The following is a 17,168-nucleotide window of genomic DNA, read 5'->3' as shown; positions in this document are numbered from 1 at the left end:
GATAGAAAATAACGACGTAATTCTAATACTGATACTACCAATGATACTAAGAATAATAATATACAGATGGACATTGAACTTTGAAAAAAATGATGTATATTATTTCAGCTCTTCCGGAAACATAAAAAGGCACCAAAAAAAAACAGTAGAAAGCTGAATAGTAAACAAACAATAAGCAAGTACACACAGACACGAGTAAACAAACAAATGAATAGAAAGAACAAATAAAAATTTTGTTTAAAAATGAGAGAATAAATAAAAAGTTTCTTCTGTAGAAAACTAGGAAGAAAAATCTTTAAATGAATTAATGCAGAAAAAATAAGAGAGGAAAATTAATCAGTTTTTGTTTTCCAATTACCCTACACAATGAAATTTACGCACTGAAATTTTGTAAGAATTGTATTCTTAAGCTAGATGGTTTGATTATTAATTTTTCATTGCCTTTTTAGACAACACTTTATAGTTAAACCACCCAGAGCAAATAATTCAATTTCAACATTAACATTGTCGTAAACCACAAATATTCACTAATATCTCAACACAATAAACTACTTCATACTGTAGAGCACCAGGGAAAATGACTGATTCTACAAACCATCCAGTTAAATAGAGACCTTAACCTCCTTTTATCAATTCATTTTGTGAGAACTGATAAATGTTGAAAACTAAGAGGTAATTGATATCTACAAGTATTTATTGATAAATGTAGAAAAACTAAGGACAATAAAGTAGCCACAGTAATTAAAATACCCATTAAGAACAATTAGTACAAGACTTAATATTGCACCAATGAGAAACTAATCTGAATCCAAACCAATAATCTTGCATAAAATAACATGTTTATTAAGTCGATCAAAGGACACTAGATACAACTTTCATGTTACGGCCATTTTTGTATAAACGTAGGTTTAGCTGCCAAATGAAAAAGAATGGAATACCCTTGATTTTTCCAGAAATGCTTCCTAAAACCTTCGTTTAAGAGGAATACAAACATTGAGTATCGCAATTTGTATACAAAATTTGGGAATAGAAAAGCAAGTAGGCACCAAAGAATCTTTACTGAAGCTCTGAAGCGTCTGAAAGTTGATCTGAGTTAAAAAGGAAATATTTTTCAATCTTTTTTGTCTTGGAAACTGTTATTTGATCGGAGGTTTTCAACTACTCCACTCATTTGGTTACTTCGTTATACGATTTCCTCGACTCTCTTCTATTTTAATAATTTTATCGCCAAATAACTTGAGCTTTACTCATTTTATTTTTACTTATTATTAGCGTTTCTTTATTACGTGACCATTTATTTTTAAGCTTTTTGTCTTTTGCTATTATTCATGTTCCAGAATTTATATCTATCAGTTGTTTAAATCTTCTCATAATGTTTAGTACTGTGACTGGTCAATCTCTTTTAGCAAATGTGGATCTCGTGCTTCTATGTTTCGATCTCGCCACTAATCTCAACTTTAAAATGCTTATGACTTAGTGGCATTATCGAGGTAATCCGCACAGGAGCCACATATGCTAAATGAGACTGATCAGTTCTAGTCCTAAATATTAATAGAAGGATTCAACCAATCAATTCATATAAATTTAAATTCACCCATCATACAAGCTAGTAACTATCTGGACTCGGTAGGGATGCCATTTAAAGTGAACGTTAATGGATTCGAGCTCCTTAGTGAACATCAACTCTAGGGTGCAGGTATATACAGCTGACGAGTCTGAAATAAAAAGAAACGCGAGTCCTGAATTCCAATCCTGGCCACCATGCATCTGTTTAAAAATGTTCCAGGATGTTCTTCTACACGTTATCTATGTTTAACATACTTTGTTCAATCGCAGATCAGTGAATATACAAATGGACGACTATACAAGAGGACACATTTTATTTATCTTAAATCAAGTGACCAATATATATGTCAGAAAAAAAATCAATTCAATTTTTCCTAAAACGAAGCATTTATTCCCTTCAGAGTTGATTTTATATTTTTTATGACGAAATTTTGATTCACATGCAAATTTGGAGAAAATTTACTGTTTTTTTTTATGGCTACAACCTTCTTCATTAAAATTAGTCAGATGATGCTATTTTTTATGTATACAATAAAACGCACACGTTAATTCTTCAGTTTGACAGTTAGAAATAAACAATAAGACAAATAGATCTAACGTTCAATTTCGAACTTATACATATTTTGATAATCAGATGAACATATTTCATCGCCATTGATAGAAATTTGTAACATACATAGACTTTAATGGGTTATATACAAGACAAGATTATATGAATAACTGGACGATTAGGAATCATCATTTAATGCTTATCAAATTCTATTAATCAGATAGTAAAATTCATTCAAGTAATTAACATTAAAGAGACATAAATTTAATAATCGAAACCAACCAACACTGATTTCAGGTTTGAACCATTTCAAGCAATTTGAATCCAATTGTTGATATTAGAGATAATCGTAATTGGTGGTTGAACTAATCAGAAGATATGAGAAAGAATGAGTTGAAGTGGAGTAGTTACATTCTTATCTAGTCTTCTACCAAATCTTCGGGTTTTTTTCATTCTCCGTTGTTACTCATTTTTTATTACTCGTGAGGAAATTGGTACTAGGGCTCCTTAGCACTGTACACCCATGATTCTGCCAGGTATCGAACACATGACTATCAAATCTCCTATCGAACGACTTACGTTTATATCAGTCAATCGGTAACCAGTGATCTACATAACCTACTCTAGTTTATTCAGAGGCACTTATCTATTGCTTTTGGTGATGACTGTCTCACTTTCAACACGGCTATAGTCCACCGCTGAAGGCTTCTCAACAGAACTTCGGGAATTATTTTTGGACTTAGTTATTAGTGAGCAACTGAGTATAATTATTTTGCTGAGAGACTTAAGATTGTTTGGTTTGAAGATACGGTACGACAGAAATCGGTATCAGATCGATAACCACAGAAAACCAAAAGGCATTGTATAAGTGTTATCTAGGCAAAGTTAATCTATGCTGTGAATGGTCGTTGAATAAAAAAAGATTTCCACAAACGTTTAATCGATATAGTATATTTTCAAAAATATTTACCTCTTCATGATTAGACTTATATTGTACAAGTTCTTTGATTTCATCTTCTAATATTCGTATACGATTCAAAAGTGAAAAAGACTGTTCATGATGCTGAACGAAAACAAGAAGAAATAAAAAGTTGTAAATGATCCAACATTTATACTTAAGAGATTTTCTTACTAGAAAAATATTACGAAAAAATTCAACATGAGAACAAAATTCTTGAGTTGACCGTTACTACGAAGTAGTATAAAATTTTTGTTCGCTAATTTTTTAACATTACGTACCACTGAAAACCAGTAAGCATTAGAAGTGTTTTGTTCTCGTACGGAAATCCACACCAGTGTATACCCATTACTCCATCAGGGAGAGAACCGAGGACCTTCAAACATTTCGAGAGCGGAATAGTCGTCATCAGTGGCGTTAGATAATCGTCGCCCTATATATATATATATAACATCGGATCCACAGAGATAAGGACAGGGTTCGAAGCTTGACAGAATCAATAAAGCTCAAATTCACGTACATCGATTCGAATAATTCCATACAACAGAGAACTTCCATCCTGGCTATCTCTTTTACTTAGCGTAGAATCAGTAGTCACTTCAGGTTGAAATGTCTCACTGTTAAGCACTTAGATATACTGTTTTATAAAAAACTAAACGAAACGTTTCAAACTCTACACAGAGACTTTATATGGGATATGAAATTATCCGGACTCTAAAAACTCTCTTCGTCCGATATTTTCAGCATGAAAACACGGATTATTTGTAGATAACTGTTTAATATTGTCTACATAACCTTGATTTTCTATTTGGAACTTCAGAATCCGTTTTAACGATTTGTTAATACCTCAAATATGACATGACAACTATACCTAATCTATCAATGAAACCGCAGTTGTTACATATAAACCAATAAACCAATCGAATACTCATACATCATTTATTTTACAGTCGAGTAACACGAAGAAAACATTGTTTTGGTGATAGATTTTCTACTTCATAATTAATACACACATAAATGATAGTTCATCTTTTTTACCTTTAAAGAAAAGTAACCATAACGACACTGACGAGTACTGAATGTTTTCAGTCATCCCTTACTCTTTAAATAATCTACAGTATATTCTTCAGCTAAATTGTCCATAATTTTGTCGGTCGTTAAAATCTTGCTGACTACAAACCAAATGATTAACGTACAACTACCTTTTTTCACCTGTTCACTTTCAGAATCTCTTATGAATGAAACCATTCCATATCCTAACACTATAGTTTTCAGAGAAGTTTTCACAAATCAATGTATAAATTTTGCTTACCTCTGCTTTTAATCTTTCTATTTCAGACTTCAACAACTCCACTTCAATGAGGACTTCATGTCTAAAAATTTATTTTTATCAAGAAAACAATGAATCACTACCTTATTAAATTAATTGTGGAAAAAAGATAGAAATTTCTGAATATTTAATTTTCACATCAGATAAAGTCGTGAATAAGTTAAGTTATAAAAAGAAAAACAAAAACATCGAGCATTTTGAGATCTGAAAAAAAAAGATTATTTATTCGAATGTGAGAAAATACGCAATTAGATAGTGAAACGGTGTTTCACTTCATTACAATACTGCCATCATTAATTTAACACAAACGTTTTGTAACTTTGAGTAGTTTATGCAATCATCTATGAACTTTGTATTTATAATGTCACAGTTAATCTGTAATACTGTTTAGCATTCTTTTATAATACATTCAATATGGAATTAAACCACATCATAATGCATGTTTAATCATATTAGATCTTCAGTGTACAGCGTATGGTTTTGGATTCCTCATGAAGCCTATCTGATAAATGAACTATGAGATGGAGGGTGATAGCGCATAAAATTAGAATACACAAACTTATGGAGTTGTTGCTAAGCAATTCAATCTGTCACTATACTCTCATCAACCAAAGTTTTGACAGTTATGCAATCATATACTGGTTTTCACACAAATACTTATGACTCAAACTATTGCGTTTAATTACGCAATTGCATTCCATATGACTTAATAATCATTACATTCTTCATTTTCGCAAGGTAAATTAAGTTCAAAATTTGATAAACACAATGTATCAACATGAAAATAAACTTCAAACTGAATTGCTCAATTGACTCAATGCATAGAAAATTTCACATATATCTATGTAGATAGATCGTCAGATTTTAAAGTGACTGTACCAATTAATTTTAGATCAAAGTTACAAAATAATTTGTTTATCAAAGGATAATAGTTGAATTACGGTCAACCAATATAAACAATTGAAATACTGATCTTGAGAATTCAATTACAGTTTAGATATTTATCAATGAAGCTATGTATTTACTATACAGTATTAATTTAAAAAATAACGAAATATTAATCTGTGCTGTAAATCAGTAAGACGGTGTTTTAAAATAGTTTAGAAGAATAGTGAAAAGTTAAAATATACAATAGAATTACCGAAAAGACGTACACATACACACAGATATAATTAAGTAAATGATAAGATAATACATAATGTCTCTAAAAGCTCTCCTCTATATACTACACCACTAATGATTACTAGTGAACTAATGTAAAATGTAAGTAAGTAAGTAAGCAAGTAAGTAAGTACACTAGATATATCCACAGAGAGAAAGGTAGGAGTACAATTGAACAAGAATATTCCAGATTAATAATAATAAACCTGTACACACTATTTGTTCGAAAAGTTGAAGAGAATACTTTCAATGCTGAGACCATGCATAAATATACCTCCCTAAAGTAGACATGTGATTAGAAGTTGAGATTATATATATATATATATATATATATATATATATATATATATATATATATATATAATGATTACTTAACTGAATAATGGCAACATAACTGCTGACAAACAAGTAATCCTATTTAAGGAATTTATAATTCTGTTATGATGATGGAAATTTACATATTTTATTTATGTTCAGATGATAATCCTCTTTAGTAAAATAAAATAAACTCATGCTACCTTAATTATTATTTTATATAATGAAATATTACAATCAAGACTTTAGCTTATATAAGAAATAAAAAACTGAAAGATTATAAACTAATAAAAGTTGACTATCAAATAGATTGGGTTTAATGGAAAGCTTTTATATATTTCAAAGGTCAATTTCATCGTAAACTGATGTCAGGTAGATGATGAGTGAAGCTAGAGAGTACTAAGCAATCTTGGAACTATACAACAGTGTACACACCTATGATCAATTTATGATCTTCAAATCCCTTCAATGATCACAATATATTTAAGATATTGAGTCAGGATCCAATGACGCCGATTTTCAGTTTCAATCAGTTTTCGACACATTGCGATTCTCATTCAATGTCACTGTTGACTTAATTTCTCTTCCAAACCTTGGCTAACGTCACAGAATACAGAGATAGTAGTATCACATGTCTGGAAAAAGAAGCGATGATGTAAACACAAAAAAGGTAAATCATTATGAAAATCCAGTCAAATCTAGTGATTTATTCATTCCAAGACGAAAAGAACCAGTTATCATTAGTAGATAATACAGTGAAAATTGAATTGAAATAGTCCCGGCAATGTATTCTAGGCTGGAAGTAGAAAATAACGAAAAAAACAATCAATTCACCGTATTTTGGGATTTACGCAATCCTTGCTTTATTGAAATTTTTGGATTGAGCTGATTGCATGAAAGGACAACAGAGAGTTTATTTTGGATTAATTAATTCGAAATCATAGTAATGAAATACATTGGATTAGATATATTCTTTGTAGTATCAAATGAATTGCCAATATAGTACATGAAAGCAACATGTGATCTAAATTATTATTTTAATTAAACAATGATAATCTATGTACTAAATTGAATTAGCTTTTTAAAAGTATATATATATATATATATATATATATATATATATATATTAATGTTAATGGTTGTTTTCAACTTAACGATAACATAAAATAAGTCATGTAATATCGAAATTCAATGGCAGTTGAAAATCAGAACTACTTCACATTTATCTCCGAATATTCAGTCAAATATAGAAAATGATCAAAACCAAGTAGTTTGATTTGATTACATATTCAAACAAAACAGTAGGATAAAAGCGTTTGTGGAACAAATATTTTCCGAAAACCAAACGATTATGATTCTCTACAGTCCTACTATTAATAACCGTAAAGAATGAATGTATTTAAAGTTGTTCAGTTCAATGAACTGGATAATTCAACTGTAAATCATTTATCCCCGTTTTGGATAACATCAATCTACATTAAGAATAGAAATCTTTATTTTCACTTAGTATTGTTTGTTTGAATCTTCCCACTGATGTTTTTTGGACTGCAACTGGTCAGTCTCTAATTGGCATATTGCATACTGTGCGTATTGCCTCGATATAGCCCCATTGCACAAGCAGAGTGGACATCAACTCTGAGATGCAAGTACATTCAGCTGACGAGTCCCAAATAGGAAAAAATCTTTATCATTTAGATTATTCAACTAAGAAAATACAATACTACCGAAAATAACTTTATTTTTTTTATTAAAATTATTCACTTAGAAAATAACATTGAACCCTAAGAATAAATGGTTGAACTTAAAAAATAAAGAAATTATTAAGTACAATATTATTGAAATGAAATCCTTGAAGAGTACTAAGTATTAACCATTGAATATTGTATACAATATGAGAAAAGGATGTTAAGCAATTGGAATTAGTTAACTCAATTCTAATCTAATTAAAGAAAGTTAAGTGACAGAAACTGTTTATTAATTTCCATGCATATACACTTATCAATTTAGTGAATAGTGAAATCATATGATAAATAATGAAAATTTGACTGGTATTTGTTAACCCCTTAAAAATTTTCCATATAAGCAAAAACACATAGTTTGATTATGATTACTCTTTTATTATGAAGTTAATTAAATGCTCATTATGAATGAAAGACATAACAAATTAATATACGACTGATATCTAACAGGAACACAATCTGATATCAGTAACCTAAGGATATTGATATATTAATAAACTTATACAGATTATTATTTAGGGTAATATTCTGTTTATTTTTATCAAACGAACACCTTAAAAATCTTTAATAACTATATTACATAAAGAAATCAAAGTATTTGAATTCAATTAAATCAAAATCTGGTGACAATTCATGAAACTATTAGCTAATAAATAAATCGTTAAAAGAAATGTAAACAAATAGTAGAAATATCGATAATAATGGGAATTATTCAAAATAGATTGTTATCAATGCAATTCAAGGTTATTTGTCAAGGTCAGATCTTAGATTTAATCCCAAATTTTCATCGATACTCCTTTTTTTGAATCATTTTATTTGAGTTTATGTTCTTCAGTCCTTAATACATACAAGATTGCACGGTTTTATCAGAAGCGGTTTGGTGGAGATTTTAGTAATTTTATAGAGTTGAGATCATGAGCCAATTGAAGCTAGACCACCATCGAAAACCTGGAAGCACTAGACGGCCGTTTCGTCCTATTATGGGACTCCTCAGCAGTGCGCATCCACGATCCCGCACTCGCGAGATTCGAACCCAGGACCTACCAGTCTCGCGCCAGAGCATTTAACCGATAGACCGAATTTAGTTTTCTTTTCTTTTTAGTATCATAAAATGACATGATTTTTAAGAGCACGTTACTGTACCAGGTGCCAAGTAACTTACCATTCCTCAAAATTATTGGTACAAAGATCTATTTCTATATATGGTTTCCCATTAGTTATTATTGAATGGGTAAATTTTCCTTCATTGCTACTGGCCTAATCCGTTTTGATGTACGATAATGGTACACAAAAAATATCCCAATGATCAAGGATGCGTATATTTTAACTTAACGCACTTCTTAATACAAGTCAAAAATATTCCACAAACTTTGATAGCTATCAACAGTTAAAATAAATAATATAACCAAAATCTTTAACGTGACATAGTGGTCTTAAAAGTTAACATATACTAACTAATCGTTGTCGTTACTATTGAGCAATGAACTGTAAATACTAATCATTTAAGGATCTACAGACAATACATGACATCTGAATATGCTAAGACTATTTTATTGACCTAAGATCATCGATTTTCCCATATACCTTCTAAATAAGGAAATGGTGAAAAAATTTTCCAGTTCGAAAATAATTGAAGCATGTCTCGTGAAACATTAGCAAATCTGTATCACAATATTTTGAGACAATTTCGTAGTTTAGTATAAAACAAGAATGAAAATCTAAAATAATGTAGCGTTTGGAAACAACTAGAAAGGAGAGCCCATAACATAGTTTGTTGAAGAAACCCGGTCAACGGTTTATGCCTTTCTAGGGGTAACAAATTTACGTAAGTCGGTAATCTGATCAGGGCCTTTGAAATATCAAACAGACAACTTCTAAAGATTTGATACAAACCCAACACTTCTCTCAATATGCCGAGCATTCAAGCATAACGGATATGGAGGTTGAAATTACCACTTTTCGGCTTCTAAGTAGGCAAAACCTGGTTCCATCAAACACACAGGTGACAATGTTTAGATTAATCAACATGAAATATTAGCCTAATCCATATCTGCTTGTATTTGTTATGATCACCAAAGAAAGCATTTTTGTCGATTTCACGACCTATGAAATATACATGTACAATTAAAGTATTTGGCCCCTCATGAAAGTGGCAAATGGATTGAATGGGATTTTCCGAAGCTTATTAAATAATGAAGTACATAGATTTTAGATTTACAATACTAACAGAAGTAAAAAAAATGTGAACAACTTGAGAGTTGGAGAATGAGAAAAACACTAATATTCAAACACTGATTGAAATATCTTTAAAAATAAAAAGTAAATTGATAGTTTACGAATAACTCAGTTGAAGTTTACACTTTTCAGTAAATAATCTTTAGCAGTGAACTGAACGAAATCTACAAACTTATCATCCTTATACTGATAATGCTATTATGCTCATTACTCATTCTTTTCGAGGTTATAGTGAAAAGTAGATGAAGGTCGTAATTGTCCAGATGCATTTATTCTTTATCGTATTCTAGAACTTAATTTCCAATACTACTTCGTACAAGCTTTTAAGGTCTGTCTTTCTGAACAACACTACCAACGTTTACCCTTTCTAACATCACTGCTACCACATCATTTTAATTAGTCTGCTATTCATTTTGTTAATTTTATCTTATCATGCTATAATAGTAATGGCAACTTGAAACAACGCACATTTGTGACAGACCGTACGTTGTTTATGACTAAGTGACAGTCATTCAGCTAAAACGTAGGACCAGGCACATATATCCATCGGTCCAAGTTGCCATACCTCACTCATCGGCACAACAAGATGAACACCGGATTCATAGAAGTAGTTAATTTAGTGGTGGTAATATATAAAAGATAGGTTGTATATAAGGATATAGTACAGCAAGAAAGACAGATATGAAGCAATTTCAATCTCAAGGTTTAAGGGAAGATAAAGAGTGTATACACCTAAGCCATTGTGATAGATTCTGAACCATGTCACCCAGAGTCTCCAACCATTGGTTACGATAGTCAAGCGGACCCCAAACAAGTAGTCTGCATCTGCCAACATGGCTCAGACTAGAAGTTAGTGACTTCAAGCTCTGATGCCACGTTTTGGTTTGACCACCCCTAACTCTCTTCCAATCATCCCCAACACTAGTCAGCATTGCACGCCGTGGTAATCGGTGTTCAGGCATACGTAACACGTGGCCCAACAATCTCAGTCGATGAAAATTTACAACCTTATCAACTGATTTACCATCATCCCCTAATACTCTGCATCTAACCTCACTATTACTTACCCGGTGATCTCAGTAGATGCGAGCAATATTTCTAAGGCATCTGTGGTCAAATACTAGTACCTTACAAGTGTCTCTTCCTCTTAATGGCCACGTTTTGCAGCTGTCAAGTAGAACAGAACGAACTGCTGAGCAGTATACTCGTCCCTTAATTGTTAGACGGATATCTCGTCTTCGCCATAGGTCACGTAATTTGGCGACAGTCAAACGAGCTTCTTGAATCCGTGCTGAGATTTCGTCAGACACCAACCCATTAGGCTGATTAGATTTCCAAGATAAGTGGAGATGTCGACGCGCTCGACTACTTCACTTCCTATCCTTAGTTCAAGTGTTGACGCAGGTCAGTCCTGGAGTAACAATTTACATTTAGAGGGGGAGAAACTCATTCTAAATATCCTGGCATTGTTACTTAGTTCTAACAGAAGACTCTGAATTTTGTCAGCGTCCTCACCAAACAGGACTATGTCATCTGCGTATTCTAAGTTGATAAGTGGACCTCCCGGTAGGAGATCAATTCCTGAAAATTCAGTCGACAAGTGTTATTTCCAACAGTAGGTCGATAATGAAGTTAACAAGTATAATAACCGTACGGTCCAAACAATTTCATATCAATATGTAATGTTATTACACTAGGTGAGAAATGAAATGGAAAATAAACTAGTCTTGTAAAAAAAACTGATTGGTCATATGGTCATTGGCTTGAGCGATGACAAGATTCTAATTAATAAAACAAGCTTGTAACTGTTTCATTATCAGAAGCACTAAAACATCTTATTCATTTGAATATCACTAAGTCTACAAAGTTATTAGTTGATGAGATATTAAATAAAATTCTTCTTTCGTTCCAAACCATTTAATTATTCGATATGATTTTTTATCACTCAGTAATCAATTAAATATTGTTGCATTCGGTTTTGAGTCCCACTTTCAGTCTCAAGATTAGTCATAACACTACACTGCCTAAACAACTCAATATTTATAAGTTAACGGTTTTAACTATTTCATTATATATTAACCCTCTTTCATATAACATTCAACTCATCATTGGCATCCACATTTTTGTATTAGACAATGAATAGATGTACGTATATCATGCTTAATGTGTCTGAAAAAGTGCTGACCATTTTTAATAAGATAAATACGAGTTTAGTCGATGACTGAACAGTTCGGAGTTCAATAGCATCTATACTATTTATACTATTTACCAACCAGCTTAACTTCAAGTTGAGTTAAGATAATAATACAATGTTCGATTATTTCAAATATTGTACATCCAGATAGTTAGTGATTACATATTTATAGAGCATGTCTTATTTATATATTGATAACTAATACAATTATTTTAATTTAAGTTTTTTAACTAAGTCATAATATCGCTGTAAATTTACTACATACAAAGATAAAGAAGACTCTGATACTGATTTAAAATAATTTTATCCGCTTTTTAATTGAAATTAGTAGTTGTCAATCAGCTGACTCTAGAACATGTTAGAGTTTAATAAACAAATAACTGTTGTACGTAGCCAAGTTAACTGACGTTCAGTCAGTTGCTTTTCTTACTGTCATAATCATATAACTGCTGTATATTTATGAAAATATTAACATGTTGCTTATGTGTCAGACACTTAAGTAAAATATCATATTATTTGTGTACGCAACATACTTTTTTAAATCGATTTGCTAATACACAGGGGGATAATAGCTACTAAACAAAAATGCTTGCACATCATGTGAATTTACAAAACATTTGCAGACAGTTTATCTAAGCACCAGGGCAAAACATGCGATGTGATGAGATATGTATTTAAGTATTTAATAAAAACATGTGAAACTGAAATTCACTGGTTTATGTATTGGACTGCAAATCAGTGGGACACAGGTTTGAACTTCCTCTCTTACCTGTTTAGGCTAAAACAGACAAATGTTGTCGCCTACTCACGCAACAGATGTAGTTCATGGTTTGATCTAGATATAAATCAATCACAGATACGTTAACAAGTCTATACCAAGTAATCTAGAGAGACCATAAAATAAAAAAGGAATATGTGCAGCTTCATAAATAAATCCACGCTTCCAGTTCCATCTAACGTTCTACGAATAAACAATATAACCCAGTGAAAAGGTGAAACCTGAAACGCGTCCACTGATCAAGATCTTCCAAAAACTCATAAATGATTCGTTACTTTCTGCAAATAGATTTTGAAACAATAAAAATTCCAAACAGGTTTAGTGTGATTAGTGACTGATTAGGTTAGTGGTTGGGTTCAATTCTAACAAAGTACATTAGCGTATCTGATCAGGAAATCACAGGAACAGATTATATAGCGCCTCATGGTTTCCCATGGTTGCTTAACTGACTAACAAAATTAGTTGAGGATACATTTCGTGTTTGTAATGATCTGAAGTATTCTGCACGCCTACTTTAATCCTCCTGACAAACAACACCAGGAAATAGAATTTACTATGGAGCAAGAGCATAAGGGGAACATCAATTTCTTAGATCTTGAAATTTAACGAAGTTCAAATGAGAATGATCCATATAGCCTCACCTATCGGAAAGGCACATGAATTGAATTTTATATTAGACACAGAAGCTTCACTTCAACAAGTTATAAAGGAGAGAATGTACGGACCCTTTTTGACTGTGTTCATAAACTTTGAGCCAACAAAAGACTAAAAGAAGAGTTTGCGGTCATTAAAAATAGTCGATATTTAAATTTATACACACAGATAACCGTCGAGAAGTATGCTAAAACTAACGAACGTGCTAATCATGATACAATAGAAAAGAAAACTTGCTCCGTTCATCTTCGCCTAAAAGAAGAGGAAACTATTTGAATAACTGTTTTTATTTATTTATTTAAACACATACATATTGATACAAAAGGGCACCAGATACATATGCGCCACACAAAATAATGAAAATAGGAAGAGAAAGGATGGAAAGATGAGGGGGACTAAAATGTACAACCGGAAAACTCTTTCAGCTAAGAAAGTTAGAACCACTCTTTATGAAGAAAGTAAAAGAAGGTTACAGCAGGTTCGCTACTGGCTTCTATTCTGAGCCATATCTGATAACGTCTCTAGCCACTGTGAATAACTGACCACAGAATAAACGCTACATTGAAGATTACTTATACACCCTAAAGGCTAACTACTTCATGTGAAACCAACTCTTACCTAAAAGATGCGTAAACCAACAAGTCCTCTTTTCTCAGCTCCCCTAACTGTATTTGTTAGTTAACATATGTCTTAAAGCACATAGGTTGGAAGAACAGAGCGAAGAACACATGTTCGCATTTCCAAGCACGTTCCAGATAGTTTGAGACTAGAACATGCAACAGCCAGGTACTTAATTGACAACAGGCATGTAATTGATGTTTTTCAAACCTTTAAAATGACCCAGTTTCTTTAAGTTTCGCCTAAACAGTACCAATTAAAGAACTCAAACTGTATTTATCTGTCCAGAAAAAGATAGTTATTAATTTATACTTGCCTCGGTAAATTCATATTTTTGGTTAAAACTACCATTAATTATTATCATTATTATTGTGTTTACTTCGATATTCAATCTTTGGTAAACTAATTACTACTTCATTTATGCTAAATTTATCTTCTCATTCATATCTGCGTCTTTCACCAGTCGAATTTTCAAAACTTATGTCAACTCTTCAAATCTTCTATATTTACTACACAATTCGTATTTTAGCTTCCGGATTCCACATATTTACTACCTCATCTCTATTTTTTGAGTTCCATGTTAAAATGACCTCAAACATGTTTATCAAACATGTTTATTCAGATATATATATATATATATATATATATATATATATATTCATTTATTACTGACAATCGTTGTTTTAGTTCTTTCTGTCACCAGTATCTATAATTTCATATTACAACTCAATGCTACATTTTAATACCAATGCAGGTGTAGGCAGCTGAGGCGAAACTACGAAACAAAACAAATTCATACTATTCTGCCTTAATTGTTGTTTTGGCTTTATTAATATCATTTCCTGTAAATTAAACGGAAACTTGTGAGGCCAAATAATTACTTCAAGAAAAAATGATAATATTCACTTACTTTTCATCCGCTACATGAGTCTGGTAGGATGATAGCACATGGTTATTTAATTGAATCGAATTATCCAAAAATGGGTTCCAATTCATTTTCGAATTATTATTATCATCAATATTACTATTATTAATATTAATATGACGATGTTTATCATTGACACTTGGATCCTGAACATTAATATAAAAGTAAAGATTTATTAAAATTATAAGTTGTATATAGTTAATCTATCAGGTCGAGCTTAGTTAGGAAATTACTGAAAACCGAGAAGTACTAGATGGCTGTTTCTTTCTAGTATGGGGCTCTTCAGAATTCACTCACTGAGGACGCTGACTAAAGATCGTAGTCTGTAGTAAGTTGGTTGGCATTGCAATTATAGGACAGTGGATTCCACCTCAGTTATCTAAAGGGAACGCGTGAACTGCAAGCTCTCCCATTTGATAGCTGAAGCTTATTGTTGGTAAGGTCGGTATCAGAACGAAGTAGCTGTTCAGTGTTATCTGGTTTTTTATGTTCATTTAGTTAAAACTAGTCTATGATGTAAAGTACCTTTAAATCAGACATCTCATTCCAATAAATTATATACAAATAACCAAGTTAAACATTAATTATTCGTCAATAAATACTGATAACTACTATCTTTTATGCTAAGGACTCACTACACGTTCCGGTATAATTGTATGATTCCCCAATTCGTAAAGAAATCAACGGACGAATTATTTGTGTACGTAAAATCAATATTTTGTTGTAAATTTATAGCTTATAACATAAAAAAGGCAAAAACTGAACTTAATGGTTGCATCCTACCCTAGAATGTAGACGCTTATCATCTATAAACAACTTTAAGAAATAAATATAACTTTTCATATGATCTTGGACAGATTGGTTCAAATGAAAACCAACACTTGTAGTTGTTAACAGCAGACAACGAAAATTTTGTTATCTAACACCGACTGATAAACTGCATGATAATTTTTCATTCATTTAATCAATTAAGGAAGTTTATCTGAAATTATGTTTTGTTCATGAAGCTAAAGAGTGTACAAATCGTAAAAAAAGGTCATGCATTTTCTACATTTTCGTAACTTCTTAAATCATAAGGTACCGTAGAGCTACTAAGCGTATTCTAATTTATTATTCACCAGCTATTGTAACCAGTCAGTTCAAAGCAGAGAACATTTTACTTAAGATGACTTAAAGATTATTTTTATAACATTTTGAACCAAGTAAGTCAAAATACGTACTGTTAGCAATAAGGAAAGACTAGATAGTTTGATGAAACCTAGATAAATGGTCGATTAATTAAGGCAATACAATGGTAAGGATTACCTAATCGACTGTTACATGCCTTGAAAGTAAGGAACAGTAGGCCCACTTATGAATCTACATAGCAAATGACTTCTGGACGCCTTACTACAGACTAAATTAGTGTCCACTTTTAGTGATAAGGACAAACCCGTACCAGTAGCAATGAAGGACAATATAATACGACCTACCCACTAATTCGGTTCAAATTGATGTATTCTATCGCTGGATACGCATGTTATACAATAGCTAATGAAGCGAAGTGATTAGAAAGACGAAATTAAGTAGTAGAATATACAAACCAATGGATCAATAACTGAAAGCTATATCCGTAAACAAACGAATGATTTTCCCATCAAATAATAAATTCATTAGAATTAGAAGATACCGAGTTTCAGACTGAAATATAATAGTTTGGTATTAATGTATCTATCACAGAACCTGAAAGCACGATATTTAATAAAAGAACTCAATAAAGTAGTACTTCAGAACATTAGATTGAAACAGGACGGTTGCGTAGAGCTCTCTGATTTTCATTTATTTTAGAATATAAGTTGACATTATGTACAAAAGAGAGAATACACAAAAAAGCCCAATTAACAGTGCATTTTACAGTCTCATCATCATTCTTCTTCGTATGGCAGCTTATGAACAAGTTAGTAAGAAATAAATTAGCACCATTGTGGTTACATTCAAATATAAAATGGTTAATTTTGGGAAAATATAAATGAAAATTTTCAGATAGTAAATTCCCTTCATAAACTCTTGTTAAACAAGAACAACAAACATTTCAGGATGAAGTGAATTCATTTCATTTAGAAAGCTCTAAATTTTCCGCATACGAACTGATTTACATAAATAAAT

At 31.5% G+C, this 17,168-nt stretch overlaps 1 protein-coding gene across 1 annotated transcript in view; it reads right to left on the bottom strand.

Moving 5' to 3' along the window:
• Smp_181350 (huntingtin interacting protein-related) overlaps nucleotides 1-15,094 on the bottom strand; it is a gene marked incomplete at its 5' end in the record, with an annotated part of 49,150 nt that extends 34,056 nt beyond the window's left edge. The window contains 3 exons of the mRNA XM_018799216.1: nucleotides 3,087-3,179; nucleotides 4,387-4,447; nucleotides 15,009-15,094. Coding sequence (XP_018651027.1) covers nucleotides 3,087-3,179; nucleotides 4,387-4,447; nucleotides 15,009-15,094 — 240 coding nt within the window. The remainder of the gene's footprint in view (nucleotides 1-3,086; nucleotides 3,180-4,386; nucleotides 4,448-15,008) is intronic.
• Between the last annotated feature and the right edge of the window lie 2,074 nt (nucleotides 15,095-17,168).

The sequence above is a fragment of the Schistosoma mansoni genome, chromosome 3 (genome assembly GCF_000237925.1).
Source record: "Schistosoma mansoni strain Puerto Rico chromosome 3, complete genome".
In the NCBI taxonomy this organism is placed as follows: Eukaryota; Metazoa; Platyhelminthes; class Trematoda; order Strigeidida; family Schistosomatidae; genus Schistosoma; species Schistosoma mansoni.
Note: the sequence above shows the minus strand (reverse complement) of the source record. Positions and strands in the feature narration are given on the sequence as shown.